The sequence below is a fragment of the Mytilus edulis genome, chromosome 6, assembly GCF_963676685.1.
Source record: "Mytilus edulis chromosome 6, xbMytEdul2.2, whole genome shotgun sequence".
Lineage (NCBI taxonomy): Eukaryota > Metazoa > Mollusca > Bivalvia > Mytilida > Mytilidae > Mytilus > Mytilus edulis.
The window spans coordinates 27,427,579-27,441,565 of NC_092349.1; the positions used below are offsets into that span (position 1 = coordinate 27,427,579).

The following is a 13,987-nucleotide window of genomic DNA, read 5'->3' on the forward strand; positions in this document are numbered from 1 at the left end:
CATTTACATGAATTTGTTTTGATGTGAAATTCACATGAATTTTTTCACGTGAATTTCACAATCATTTCATGTGAATTTCACATGAATTTGTGTGAAATTCACATGAACAAAATTTGTCTGTGACCCCAACCTTTATAAAATGGTGAGGGGAACCCATGAGCAAAAATAACCCCTCTTTGGACATTTAAGGTTGTTCTATTGAACAAACTTAAATGTCCAAAAAAATGTGGTGGGTTTTACACTTCTTACTTTAATATGTTTGATGTAACTGAACTGTAACATAAATAATCTGATGGTCGGACCAATAGGCATCAAGAATATCTGTCTCATAATGAAAAATTTTATCAATATTTAGGAAAATATGATCTAATAATGTTGTGTATAATCTGGTAGGCTTAGTAAGAATTTGGGAGCACATAAATGTGTCCAACATAAAGTTCAGGAAATTATCATGTCCAGATAGCAAATCAAAGTTAAAATCTCCCATTATAATTAAATTTGAGTGTTGTAAATCCAAAGTAGGAGCAAGATCATAGAGGAAAGCTGTCTTCAAATCTTTAAGGGAACATTCTGATGCTCTGTAGACAAACACTACTTGGAAGAGTCCTTTGTTAGGCACAATTATTTCCACTAGTAGAAATTCTAATGTAGGTGTTGAATAAGGCAATTGTCTTTGAAGTAAACAGCCATTTTTCAAGAATACAACAAGTCCATGTGGAGGTCTAGTATTTGGATGTTTTTGATTTTGATCAACTCGAATAGGTGTTTGAAATCCAGGAAATAAGTAATTTTCGTTGCAATCTGAAGGAATTAACCTTGATTCTGCGATACCAATGACATCAGCATCCATAATGCTGGGATCTGCTCTAATGTCTTCGTGATGCAAATGCATAGATCTCGAATTGTTAAAAACCACCTTGAAATTTTCACTTGGCAAAGAATACAGTGGTTTGAAACACAATGAAAGGACCGCCTCAGATTTCAATCTCTCAACTTCATCCTTGACACAGTCAGACACAGCAATATTTTTTCGATTCAAGTTAAGTATTTGCAATCCTGATAAAGTTGTTACTCTGCTTAAAGCAACATAATGAATATGAGGAATCTTCCCTTTGCATTTAGAATCAAGACTCACAACTACTTCTTTTAAAGTATCACCTTGTGACTTGTGGATTGTTTTTCCAGCAGCAGGTCGAAGAGGCATCTGGATTCGTTCAAAATTTTTGTATCTATAACTAAATGATCTCTTAATATCAAAAACTGGTGTCCATCTTTTGTCAATATTTTGACTGTACAAGTGGTTATACTTTTTTCTTGTATTTGTTCCAATTTTCTCATCATTAAATTTGACCCATACTATACTTGGTCTTTGCGATTTCGTCTTGTACTCAAATAATTTCACCTGACAAGATGAACCATTGGTGAGACCATCTGTTACTTCAATGTTAGCTGTTAGATCATATTTCATTCCAATAGCTAGCTCCACTTCTTTGGCTAAATTGGCTGTGTCAGACTGCTTTCCAGGTAAAGAACTGATCAATTTTGCTTTAATAGGAGGGGAAAAGTCTCCAACTACGGTGTCTACAGCTTTTACACTTACTTTCTCAGATGTCAAATTTGTTATAAACTTGTTGTTAAATTTATCAACAAGATCATTTTGTACAAATAAGTGTGTACTGTTTTTATTGTATGATTGATCTTCAATCCGGACAGTCCTTGTATCAAGAATAGCAAAATCATTGTCATTGAGATTATTAAGTCTCAACCTATTCAACAACTCTGCAAACTCTATATCATCTTTTTGTCTCATTATCTGTGTAAGTTCATGAACCTTAAATAACTCCTTCCACAAATTAGGAGAAAGAGCAGATATGCCTTTGTTAAGATCTTGAAAAATCCAACCATCAAATACTGGCTTCAGTTGAAAGAAGTCTCCAATTGCAATCACACTTACACCTCCAAATATCTGGTTGCTGCCTTTGATTTTCTTTAATCTAGCATCCAAAAGGGAGAACATTTTGTTTCCAACCATTGAGATTTCGTCAATCATTACAACTGATAAATTTCTATATTTCATTCTTAGAGTATTTAGAACATCACATGACAGAGATTGATTTAATCCTTTATTGGGCTGTATTTGAAAAGCATTATGTATGGTCAAACCATTAATATTATAGGCTGCTTTTCCCGTTGGAGCACATAACAGAATTCTTATATCATCAGGATCTTCACCTTCGGTGGAACACAAATGTCTATGCAGTGCTTGAAATAGAGCTTTGACTACTACAGATTTTCCTACACCTGCACCACCTGTCAAGAACAGATACAATGGGTCACATTTTCTTTTAATCCATGTGAGTACATGAAGGAAAAATTCTCTTTGTTTATTATTTAAAGACCGTATGAGCTTGTAATAGTCATCATCTTCAATGCGATTGGCATGACTTTTTACATCTATTGTTCTAGCTGCTACACCAACTTCTTCTGAAATATCATAATGTCTATGTTCTGTTGGTCTATCTGGGTTGAAATGTACATACTGATCTGCCTCTGTTGACCCTTCTTCAACATCTTCAAGCTCTACTTGCTGAGTTCCAGGAGCTATTTCATCATATTGATGGCAATCATTCTCTGCTTCCTCAATGGCTTTGTCAAGTTTTTCAACATTATGTTCATACTGTTTGGCTTTACTCTCTACTATTCTTCGAACAGAATTGTACATACTTTCATATGTTTCGTTTGTTCCCTTTAGATCAGATTGTTCATTTCTCCAAGGATAGAACAGTAGCAATCGTTCCCTGTAAAAATTTTCAGAATCTGTTTTTCTATTGTATCGGACATACCTAATCACTTTTTGTGATTTTCTTTGTCGAATGATTATGCCATTTTTAAGAGTAATTTTTATTTTTCTATGATTCTCATTTGACATTTCTAGCTCATCTTCAGTTTCAGACTCATTCTCTGACTCACTTTTGTTTTGTTCGTCATCTGAAGCAGGAAATTTCACTTCAAGTTGAGATATGTAGTCTGCAAGACACCAGTTTTGTAGAAGTGCTGGTCTTTTTGAATAACGTTTGATGTCATTGTTTGACTCTACATCAGTAGAATCAGGGGATAATTTTTCAAGCTCTGATGTTTGTTTTAGCAAGAAAGTTCTCTTGTCAGGTGGAGAAGTGTTTATGAATACTACATGTCTGGTAGCTTTTGTCAGAGGCATTTGTAGCAATAAATACACAGCTTCTTGAGCACAGGTTTCGACTGAATTTGTAAAATAATTTCCAATGTGCCTAACTTGTCGCTTGAGGTCCAAATTTCCTTCTCTAGCTTCCTTTGCAGCTTGGTCTAGCAATCCACTCATTCCCTTTTGAGACTTGCTTATATATGAAACAATGTATACAGCACATGCATATGGATCTAGGACAAACTGCAAATCATGATTTGCTTTCCATGCCGGTAATAATGCTTTCATGTATGGATTTACACGAACTTCACTTGGCTTTCTTTTAAGGAACACTTTTGCACTAGATAGATTGCTTCTGATTGCTTTAATATAATCCTCTCGACTTAACTGTAATACATTGTTAAGAAGCTCATCAAAAGTAATATCTTCAACATTATCCATTGTATAAAGTGAATCGACCTTGGTTTGGACTTCTTTATAAATTGCCTTGTATTTATCAATATCTTTATCTAATGGTTCTAAAATTACTGTCTCATCCAAAGGTGGCAAAGGAAACCCAAAGCGACATATTGGCCGACCTTTAGTTCTGCAAGTCTTTGAATGTTTGTGAACTTGTAAACTAACCAAATCAGATGGAGCAGATGATAATGAACAACTTACATATTTGTCAATAAACTGAACGAGGTCTTCATTTGAATCCTGTTCATAAATTGGAGCATTTTCAATCCATATCAACATGTGAATGTGGGGTGACCCTCTTTGTTGAAATTCAACACGATAGAAATAATCAATCACTTTCCCAATAGGGTCATGATCACTCTGTAAAACTGTCTTGATGAATTGTTGGACACGATAATCAAAAAACCTAGAGCATGTGACAGGATCTTTCTGTACTAGTCTGGACTTTGTATTCCAGTCCATTTGATCCAATTCATCATCAGAATAATATTTACCATCATTCAACTTTCCAAGAATTCTAAGTAAATCCTTCCAATTTGTATCTGCTGAAGAAAAGGAACCAAACCATGTCGGTAAACCTAACTGTCTGATCATTGCAAATACATCTTTCTTTCTCTTCTCAAGGTAAACAGGAGAGTTTCTAAGTGATCTGAAAATGTAATATCCTTCATCTAACTTTACTATATCATTCACAGTTGAAGGATTCAAAAAGTCTCTTACTGTCCATTTTTTCCCTTCTGATTTGCATCTACGTAAGGCAAGATTTACTCTATCATTTATATGTTTCATTTGTATTTTCTTTAATTTAAAAAACAAATTTGGTACTGACTGTGCAACTCTTCTGTCTACAGATCTCAGTTCCCACTTTACAATATCTGAATAATGCACAGAAACTAATCTTTCTTTGCTATCTGGTCTGCGTTGTCCACAAAATATACTTGGGAATGCTAAATACTCAGCATCTGTGTCATTGTACAAACTCAATGGTCTCTGCCCTTCACCAGGAGCAAAAACATACTGAGAACTGCCTGTGTTACTGGTCTCATCGAACACTTCGTCTAAAAGCGTGTCAGTATTTCCTGCATGGAGTTCCTCCTCATTGATTTCATCAAATTTATCACCTGTGCTTGTTTCTTCATCTTCATTGCTGGTATTATTAGCTACTTCACTTTCATCATTGTTTTGTACAGCAGTGATTTCTCGTATCCAGTTTTGATCTATTTGTACACCAGAGGTTTTGTACAAGTCACTATTCTGCATAAGATAATGCAATGCACAAAGTACAGCAAATGGCCTAACATTCTCACTGAAATCACATTTGTTATATGACAGTTTTTTTTTCAGTTTTATTGGTATTGTACCTGATTTCTCCAGAGTATGAGGAAGGGAATTAATTGTAGGTTGTACATCGACAGGTACATTTACTACATTTCCTTTGACTGAAAGTTGACCTCCTCGTGGTAACAACCGAATTTGCATAAATGGTATTCTTAATGACAATAACCTTTCTTCTAATGGATACAGATTCAATTCTATTGGTTTTACTGGAAATCCCATTTTATTTGCAACAGAAAGCCTTGGTATTTTATTTTGTCTTATAGATTGTAAACATGTATTGCAAATCCATTCAATATTGTTGACAGATTTTCTATCAGTAAAACATTGCTTCAAATCACCCTTAACTGTCTGCTTTATTCTACAAGCATTAACAACTGAATTACTAAACCATGTCTGAGTACATGATGTGCACAGGTAAGTCGGACCTTCAATAATGTTTTTAGAAAATATATCAATGCATTGTTCAAGAGAAGAGCCTTGCTGTTTTTGTTTCTTTAATTTTGATTCATGACAGGCAAATTCTTCTGCCTTCCTCTTTTGACTCTTAACTGATCTATCATAGTTTCTAATCTTGGATCGATCTCTATTTCTAGAAGCTTGTTTACATAATCTTTCTTTTTCATTCACTTGGTCATCCTTTCTAGCTTTTCGCTTGGCATCTAATTCTTTCTGTCTGACTTCATCATCCCTTCTCATTTTTCGCTTGGCATCTAGTTCTTTCTGTCTGACTTCATCATCCCTTCTCGTTTTTCGCTTGGCATCTAGTTCTTTCTGTCTGACTTCATCATCCCTTCTCGTTTTTCGCTTAGCATCTAGTTCTTTCTGTCTGACTTCATCATCTCTTCTCGTTTTTCGCTTGGCATCTACTGCTTTCTGTCTGACTTCATCATCCTTTCTCGTTTTTCGCTTGGCATCTAGTTCTTTTTGTCTGACTTCATCATCCCTTCTCGTGTTTCGCTTGGCATCTAGTTCTTTCTGTCTGACTTCATCATCCCTTCTCGTTTTTCGCTTGGCATCTAGTTCTTTCTGTCTGACTTCATCATCCCTTCTCGTTTTTCGCTTAGCATCTAGTTCTTTCTGTCTGACTTCATCATCTCTTCTCGTTTTTCGCTTGGCATCTACTGCTTTCTGTCTGACTTCATCATCCTTTCTCGTTTTTCGCTTGGCATCTAGTTCTTTTTGTCTGACTTCATCATCCCTTCTCGTGTTTCGCTTGGCATCTAGTTCTTTCTGTCTGACTTCATCATCCCTTCTCGTTTTTCGCTTGGCATCTAGTTCTTTCTGTCTGACTTCATCATCTTCTCTAGCCTTTTGTTTAGCATTAAGCTCTCTTTGGTGTATGTATGGATCTTCCCTTCTTCTTTGCATGTATGTTTTCATATATACCTTACGTTTATCACATTCGTCTGTCAGGGCTTTGGTCGAAATTTGAATTATATTTCTACGATTTTGATCTTTAAAATAACTATTAATCTGCCTCTGAAGTACTAATGAGTTGTCCATGTCAATTAACTTCACTGGAAGAATTTCATACTGTGACTGTAAATCAATATGCATGCTTGTGTAGTGAGAGTACATATAATTCACCAGACTTTGGATGTCTCTGAATCCTATGAGTATTGACATGCCTTTAGACTCTCGTGGCTCATATAAACCAGACTTGTCATGTGAATGAGAGTCAAAGAAAAAATAAGTATCGTTGTCAAAATAAACACCAGAACATATAGCGCCTATCATAACTAAAGCAGCCTTAGCCTTTTCAAATGCTTCTACAAGGGCTTCTTGTAATGTAAGGAAGTCATTTGTTGAATCAAATTGAACAGCAGTACCAAACAAGACATTTTTTCTTTCCACTATAATTTTTTGTCCTCTAATTTCAAAGACATTTGGAATTTCGTTTAAAGTCAATAACATGTTTCTAAATCTACCTTCCTGTTTGAGATTCTGCACAGTTTTGAGATAAACTTGATCTCCTATTTCCAAAATATCATCTAAGTTATACTGTTGGTCATCTATATTCTTAGTTGCAAAGGCCAAATAAATTAAACAATTGCACGTGCATTGATTTCCTCTAGTAAAATTGGAAAAACGACCATCAAATTGATCAAAACTTCCAAAAGTCAACGTAACATTATCAAAAATATGAAGAGCATTTATTACTGAGTAGTTCATAGGTGTATCATTCGCATATTCTTTAGTATTTTTACTTTTAGTATCAGTAAGAATAGTTCTTGTTTTCCCACAAGGGGCATAATTTGCAATCTGTTCAGTTTTCCTACAAGAGGTGAAATGTACAATCTGCTCAGTTTTTCTGTTTTTAGGGAGGACAGACTCCTCAGGCTCATTTTCAATAGTATTCCCACAAGGGGCATTTGTTTTTCTGTTTTTATAAATGAGGGCAGACTCCTCCTCTCTGTCATCTACTGAGTGTTGGTCACCAGTCTTCGTCATTGGATTGGCAGCCCCCATGATGGCTTTGGAACGTTTCCAGTTCTTTCTTCTAGGCATCTTGAATGACTGCGAAATCACAAAAGAATGTGTAAAAATCATCAAATGAACAAGAGAACTTTCGAACATAGGCATCCTCAAGTTGGAACTCTGTTGCATGTGGGGACAAGAAACTGATTTGTTATTTATTGCTTTCATGAACTCTGTTTTTGTTGAAGCGAGGAGCATCTGTAACTTTGACACTAACAGTGTACATGTAATCAATCATCATGCACCTAAGACTTCTAATACAGACTGAAATAATACTCACATGTGTATTTCATGTTGGTAAATATTTTTTGTATAAATTACAATTTTTTCTTTGAGCAAACGTTATTTTTTTCGAAATGCACTCTTGTTTCAGTTTAATAAAATATTTAGGATTATCCTTTAATGTTATGAACTTGAAGTGTTTCATATATATATATAAAAATAGAAGACACTTACGGCACTGAATTATCTACTTTTTACATTTACACATTATAATAAACTCTGGCCAAAGTCGTTTCTTACTTAATCAGATGTTCATTCTGATTCTTTCAACAAGATCATTAATGTGCCTTAGTAATCGTTATCAGGCATATACAAGAGCTTGGAAAAATATCAAATGCAAATGTTTCTTTTGGGTTAAATTTGTACAACACTGAATATTGTATTCATTCAGTCTATAAAACTTTTAAAGACCTAGAATAAATAGATTATCTAATAACCAACAAGATTTTGCAATGGACGAAATGACGAATTCCTGTGAACAGTATGATTTCTATCATATCTTATATACAACAACTTTACATCACTATATCATGTATACAAACAATTGGCAAGGTCTTTTAGCCACTCTAGATTTCAAGTGCTGTACCTAAAACAACCCTAATACACATGAAATCTCGAGTTGATTTTGACCAGTCGGAACTACTATTTTTGTAATGTTGCACTACAAATAACTAAGTTATTGTGTTCTGATTACATTTTGGAACTTTTTATTGCAAAATGCAGCTTTATCAAACAATTTAAAAATGAAACATAACACAGTTTGTTTTATAAGACTTGGTTGCAATTAATTAAAATTAAAAACAATGCATATAACATTCAGAAGTAGGATAATTTGCCTTAACTCATTATACCCCCCATGAAGCAAACAAAATCGCTGGAGTCTAGATACCATTAAAGGAAAGCTGCCTTTAAAAACATGCACTACATTGTAAATGTACATGAACTGCATAAAAATACAGATATACTGCATATTGGTCTTATTTCTATTTCTTGTAAATGTACACGAACTGCATAAAAATACAGATATACTCCATATTGCTCTTATTTCTATTTCTAGAGAAATCCAAAAACTAACATACATGCATAGTGCATTGTGTAATATAATTTTGGCATAAAATTTTGAATTGTGGTGATTTTATTCTTATCAATTCAATTTATGTATGGATAATCATTCACTATAGCGCTTGTATTTGTGAAAAAACAAAAATGTGTCCAAAGTACACGGATGCCCCACTCGCACTTTCATTTTCCATGTTCAATGGACCGTGGAATTGGATAAAAAAATATAATTAGGCCTTAAAATTAGAAAGATAATATTATAGGGAACATGTGTACTTATTTTCAAGTTGATTGGACTTCAACTTAACCAAAAACTACCTTGACCAAAAACTTTAACCTGAAACATGCACTTTCATTTTCTATGTTCAGTGGACCGTGAAATTGTGGTCAAAAGTTTAATTTGGCTTTAATATAAGAAAGATCATATCATAACGAACATGTGCACTAAGTTTCAAGTTGATTGGACTTCAACTTCATCAAAAACTACCTTGACCAAAAACTTTAACCTAAAGCGGGACAGACGGACGAACGAACAGACGGACGGACAGAGGAACGGACGCACAGACCAGAAAACATAATGCCCCTCTACTATCGTAGGTGGGGCATAAAGATTGAACATTTGATCTTGTTTATTATGCTCAGGGGACAAAGAAAATATATCTGGACACTTCAACTTCACCAAAAACTACCTTGACCAAAAACTTTAACCTGAAGCGGGACAGACAGACGAACGAACAGACAGACAAAGGAACGGACGCACAGACCAGAAAACATAATGCCCCTCTACTATCGTAGGTGGGGCCTAAAAATTGAAGATTTGATCTTGTTTATTATGCTTAGGGGACAAAGAACATATATAGGAACAATGGTACCACAGCCGTTTTTTCTAAGGGGCTGCATAAGCCAATTTCCAAACCGTTGTTTGGTGTCTATTTACATCTGATTTTTTCTTTTATATATATTTTTGTTTGTAAGTACATCTTGTGGCAGTTTGCTATGCATTCTAACCAAAATAAAATAGTAAAAATTTGCATTTGTTTTCTCCTCGTCAGAAAATGAAAATGAGTGATTAAAATTATGACTAAACAAACAATAAAACTTGAAACATTTTTACATCTTTTGGTGTTTATTTTATAAAAATCGGTCTTGTAGTTACTTGGCAATATTTTTTTTAAAAACATCGATTTTGGTTGAAATGATAGGACATTTTTTGAGTGGGAACTCAATCTTGTCCAATTACTGTATAGTCTAAGCACTTGTTTCATGAGCTTGAGTACGCTTATTTTATCAAGAACAATTATTGTTCTTAATAAAATAATATTTGCGAACGTCTTGTCCAGGAAATGCAAACCAAATGACATCTGACAGAGATATACAAAAAATAACGTACACGCGTGCTTCCAATGTTTTAATTATTTTTCCTGAATATAAGAGAACTAGCGGTGAAAATCGAAACAAAAAGTCTTTATATATCGATGGAGAAACAATACCAACAATGCTGGATGAACAACAACACTAAGATTTACTAATATTAAGGAAAATATTTTCAAAAGGCTGAATGCAGTAATATTTCTTACCATCAAGTTACGGAAAGACTGTTTCCGGTCGGTCACACTAAAAACAACCCGGACGCGTCCGAGAGCGCCGGAGAGAAATACAAGTTCTACCATGTATACACGTTTCCTTCTAATATAATATGCATACAAGAAGAGCGGCAGGACGTTATTTTTATTACATTATAGTTACAATAAAAGAATTTTAACAATAAAATTGTTATTGTTACATTATAAAATTGTTATTCTTTCGAATTTCTTCATTCATGATTTGGATTTATTCCACTGCTGAGAAGGGGCAAGAGGCTCCAATAACAGCAAAACAGTTAAATGATTTCATTAATAACAGTTAGGCATGGACCATTTAACTTGTAGGGGGGCATGGTTTTTTTTCTGGTCAGAATATTTTCTATTTTTTGGAAGTAACACAACAAATTATTTTTTTTGCAAATTGCAAATTGAAAATTTCAGGACAGGTAGACCTTGACCTAATAAATATTTTAACTTCTAGTCTTATTTGCTCTAAATGCTGGAGTTTTTTTAGATATAAGCCAAAAACTGCATTTTACCCTGTGTTCTATTTTTAGCCATGACGGCCATGTTTTTAGACAAAATAGAAAATAAAACACAAACTTTATTTTATACACCCTACTGATCATTCAGTTGAAGTTTGGTTGAATTTGGTTGAGTAGTTTTAGAGGAGAAGATTTTTTAAAGTTAGCAAATATGATGAACAAATTGTGAAAAAATTGTCATTAAAGGACAATAACCCCTTAAGGGGTCAATTGACAATTTTGGTCATAATTAACTTATTTGTAGATCTTACTTTGCTGATCATTTTTGCTGTTTACAGTTTTTCTTTATCTATAATGATATTCAAGATAATGACCAAAAACTGCAAAATTTCCTTAAAATTACCAATTAAGTGGCAGCAACCCAACAATGTTTTGTTTGATTCGTCTGAAAATTTCAGGGCTGATAGATCTTGACCTAATGAACATTTTTACCCCAATCAGATTTGCTCTAAATGCTTTCGTTTTTGAGATATAAGCCAAAAACTGCATTTGACCCCTATGTTCTATTTAAAGTAAGGGCGGCCATGTTTTTGGATGGATCAAAAATCGAAGCACACACTTTGTGCAGGATAATCTAAGGAACTATCATGCTAAGTTTCATCCAAATCCATTAAGTAGTTTCAGAGGAGAAGATTTTTTAAAGTTAGCAAATATGATGAACAAATTGTGAAAAATTGTCATTAAAGGACATTTACCCCTTAAGGGGTCAATTGACAATTTTGGTCATATTAACCTATTTGTAGATCTTACTTTGCTGATCATTTTTGCTGTTTACAGTTTATCTTCATCTATAATAATATTCAAGATAATGACCAAAAACTGCAAAATTTTCTTAAAATTACCAATTAAGTGGCAGCAACCCAACAATGGTTTGTTTGATTCATCTGAAAATTTCTGGGCTGATAGATCTTGACCTAATGAACATTTTTACCCCATGTCAGATTTGCTCTAAATGCTTCCGTTTTTGAGATATAAGCCAAAAACTGCATTTGACCCCTATGTTCTATTTTAAGTAACGGCGGCCATGTTTTTTGACGGATCAAAAATCGAAGCACACACTTTGTGCAGGATAATCTAAGGAACAATCATTTTAAGTTTCATTCAAATCCATTCAGTAGTTTCAGAGGAGAAGATGTTTGAAAAATTGTTAACGACGACGACGACGTCGACGACGACGACGTCGACGACGACGACGACGGACGCCAAGTGATGAGAAAAGCTCACATGGCCTTTTAGGCCAGGTGAGCTAAAAAGAGAAAATACAAAATATGAATATTAAGATTTTAATAAAATACCTTTAGCTTAATTGCTAGTGTACTCAACTACTGATTGAAATCATTCTTTTATTCTTCAAGAAAAAGGAAGATTTGTAGGAAAATAACCCTACCACATGATTTTAAAAGGAGGAAATTTATAATTCACATAAAAAAAAGTGATTGTCAGTGTTTGTAATTTGTTCAAAATATGTGGAGTGTGGAGATTAATAATTAATGTAAATCATGAAAAAGCCAGATTTTTACATATAAATATAATTGATGTGATTCTAATGCTGTCATGTTGACGAACCTTTAATATATATCCTCCATCAATATTCAATATCTCTTAATGATGACTTGACAGACCCCGTACATAACCTCTGTCAATATGGTTTATTTATAACCCTCTAATCAACCAATGAATTATTTTAATTTTTTATACCTTTTTGAAAGTTTTATCTATACTGTCAAACTTCTTGGCCTCCTCTGGCAGCTGTGATCTGATGTCTCCTCCTATAAAGATTCCCTCTAAGTACATCCACTTTCTCTGTACAACCATCCAAACCTGTAATGTAACAGATAAGTATACAGTAAAACCTGTGTATAAAGATCACCCTGAGAACCAATGAAACATTACCTTATATGAGAGGTGACCTTTGAATTGAGGTTCAAAATACATAGATATTACTAGTCAGAAAAGAAGAATGTAAACTGACCAGACAGCTTTTAGTTTAATAATGGTCACCTTGCCTTGGTGGCAGGTTTGAATATACATTCTTTTTCACAATTGATTATTTTATAACAAAAGCAGATTTTTTTAAAACAGTTTGAATAATAATGAATATAAGTTTTTTTTACATCCCAATTTACCTTGATTATTAAGAATAGTTGAAGAATTTATTGTTGGTGGCATATCTTTGGTTGCCTCTGTTTGATTCATTCACCAAAGGCAATTTAAAGTTTTAGATAGGCACTTGTCAATAACTGAGTGAAGTGATTTTTTTGTAGTCTTGTTTAGGGCTATTCCATTAAAATGTATGTGGGAGGGTAGGAATAGAAGTTTAATTATTGAATGTAGGTCATGGGTCTTTTTTTCAGTATGCTTTTATTACCATTATGCAAAATTATCTAAAGAAAATTCTGAGTTTTAGGGATATTTTATAGGCCCTTCCTACCTTCCCACATGTATTTTAATGAATGGAATAGCCCGTAATAACTGTATACTCTTGCTGTGGAAAAATGAATTATGTGAAAACTTACATCTAAGACTTCTGAGATGAGTGAGAGACTTTTCTCCCAGTTTTGTACAGTGTTAAGGAATGGTCCTATGAATCTTGAGGCTGACATACTCTGTAAGTTCATGGCGCTATCATCAAGGATCTGTAATACTTCATCGATGGTACCCAGTATAAAGCCACGATTAGATGTTCCCTTCATGTAACTGTACACATGGAACTTCATGTTATTCCACGTCTCCTCTACTTCTTTCACACCCTGAAAACAAAATAATGAAATTATAATGAAATTTGTTTGTAACAGCAATTTTGATTGGATGATGTCATATGATTTAATGGGATAAAATTCACAGTTAACGTGCAAGAATTAATGCTCGCTCTGTGTAATCCCAGATGATATTACCAATAATCTACGAATAGATTAAACAAGCATGATTAAAAACAAATAGAAACAGCCATATACTTATGTATTTGATGACATTAATTTGAGAATTCACAGTCACAAATATCCATTTTCTTTAAATCTAAATAATGAATCTGACAATTTTTTTTCCATTTTTCAACAATCACT

At 33.8% G+C, this 13,987-nt stretch overlaps 1 protein-coding gene across 5 annotated transcripts in view; it reads right to left on the reverse strand.

Annotated features, from left to right (window-relative positions):
* The window catches only part of LOC139527469 (dynein axonemal heavy chain 10-like), a 109,155-nt gene that overhangs the window by 64,688 nt on the left and 30,480 nt on the right, over positions 1-13,987 (reverse strand). For all 5 annotated transcript variants that reach the window (XM_071322944.1, XM_071322947.1, XM_071322946.1 and 2 more), the window contains 2 exons: positions 13,442-13,675; positions 12,624-12,746 (listed from right to left, as the gene is read on the reverse strand). In XM_071322944.1, the coding sequence (XP_071179045.1) occupies positions 12,624-12,746; positions 13,442-13,675 (357 nt within the window). The remainder of the gene's footprint in view (positions 1-12,623; positions 12,747-13,441; positions 13,676-13,987) is intronic.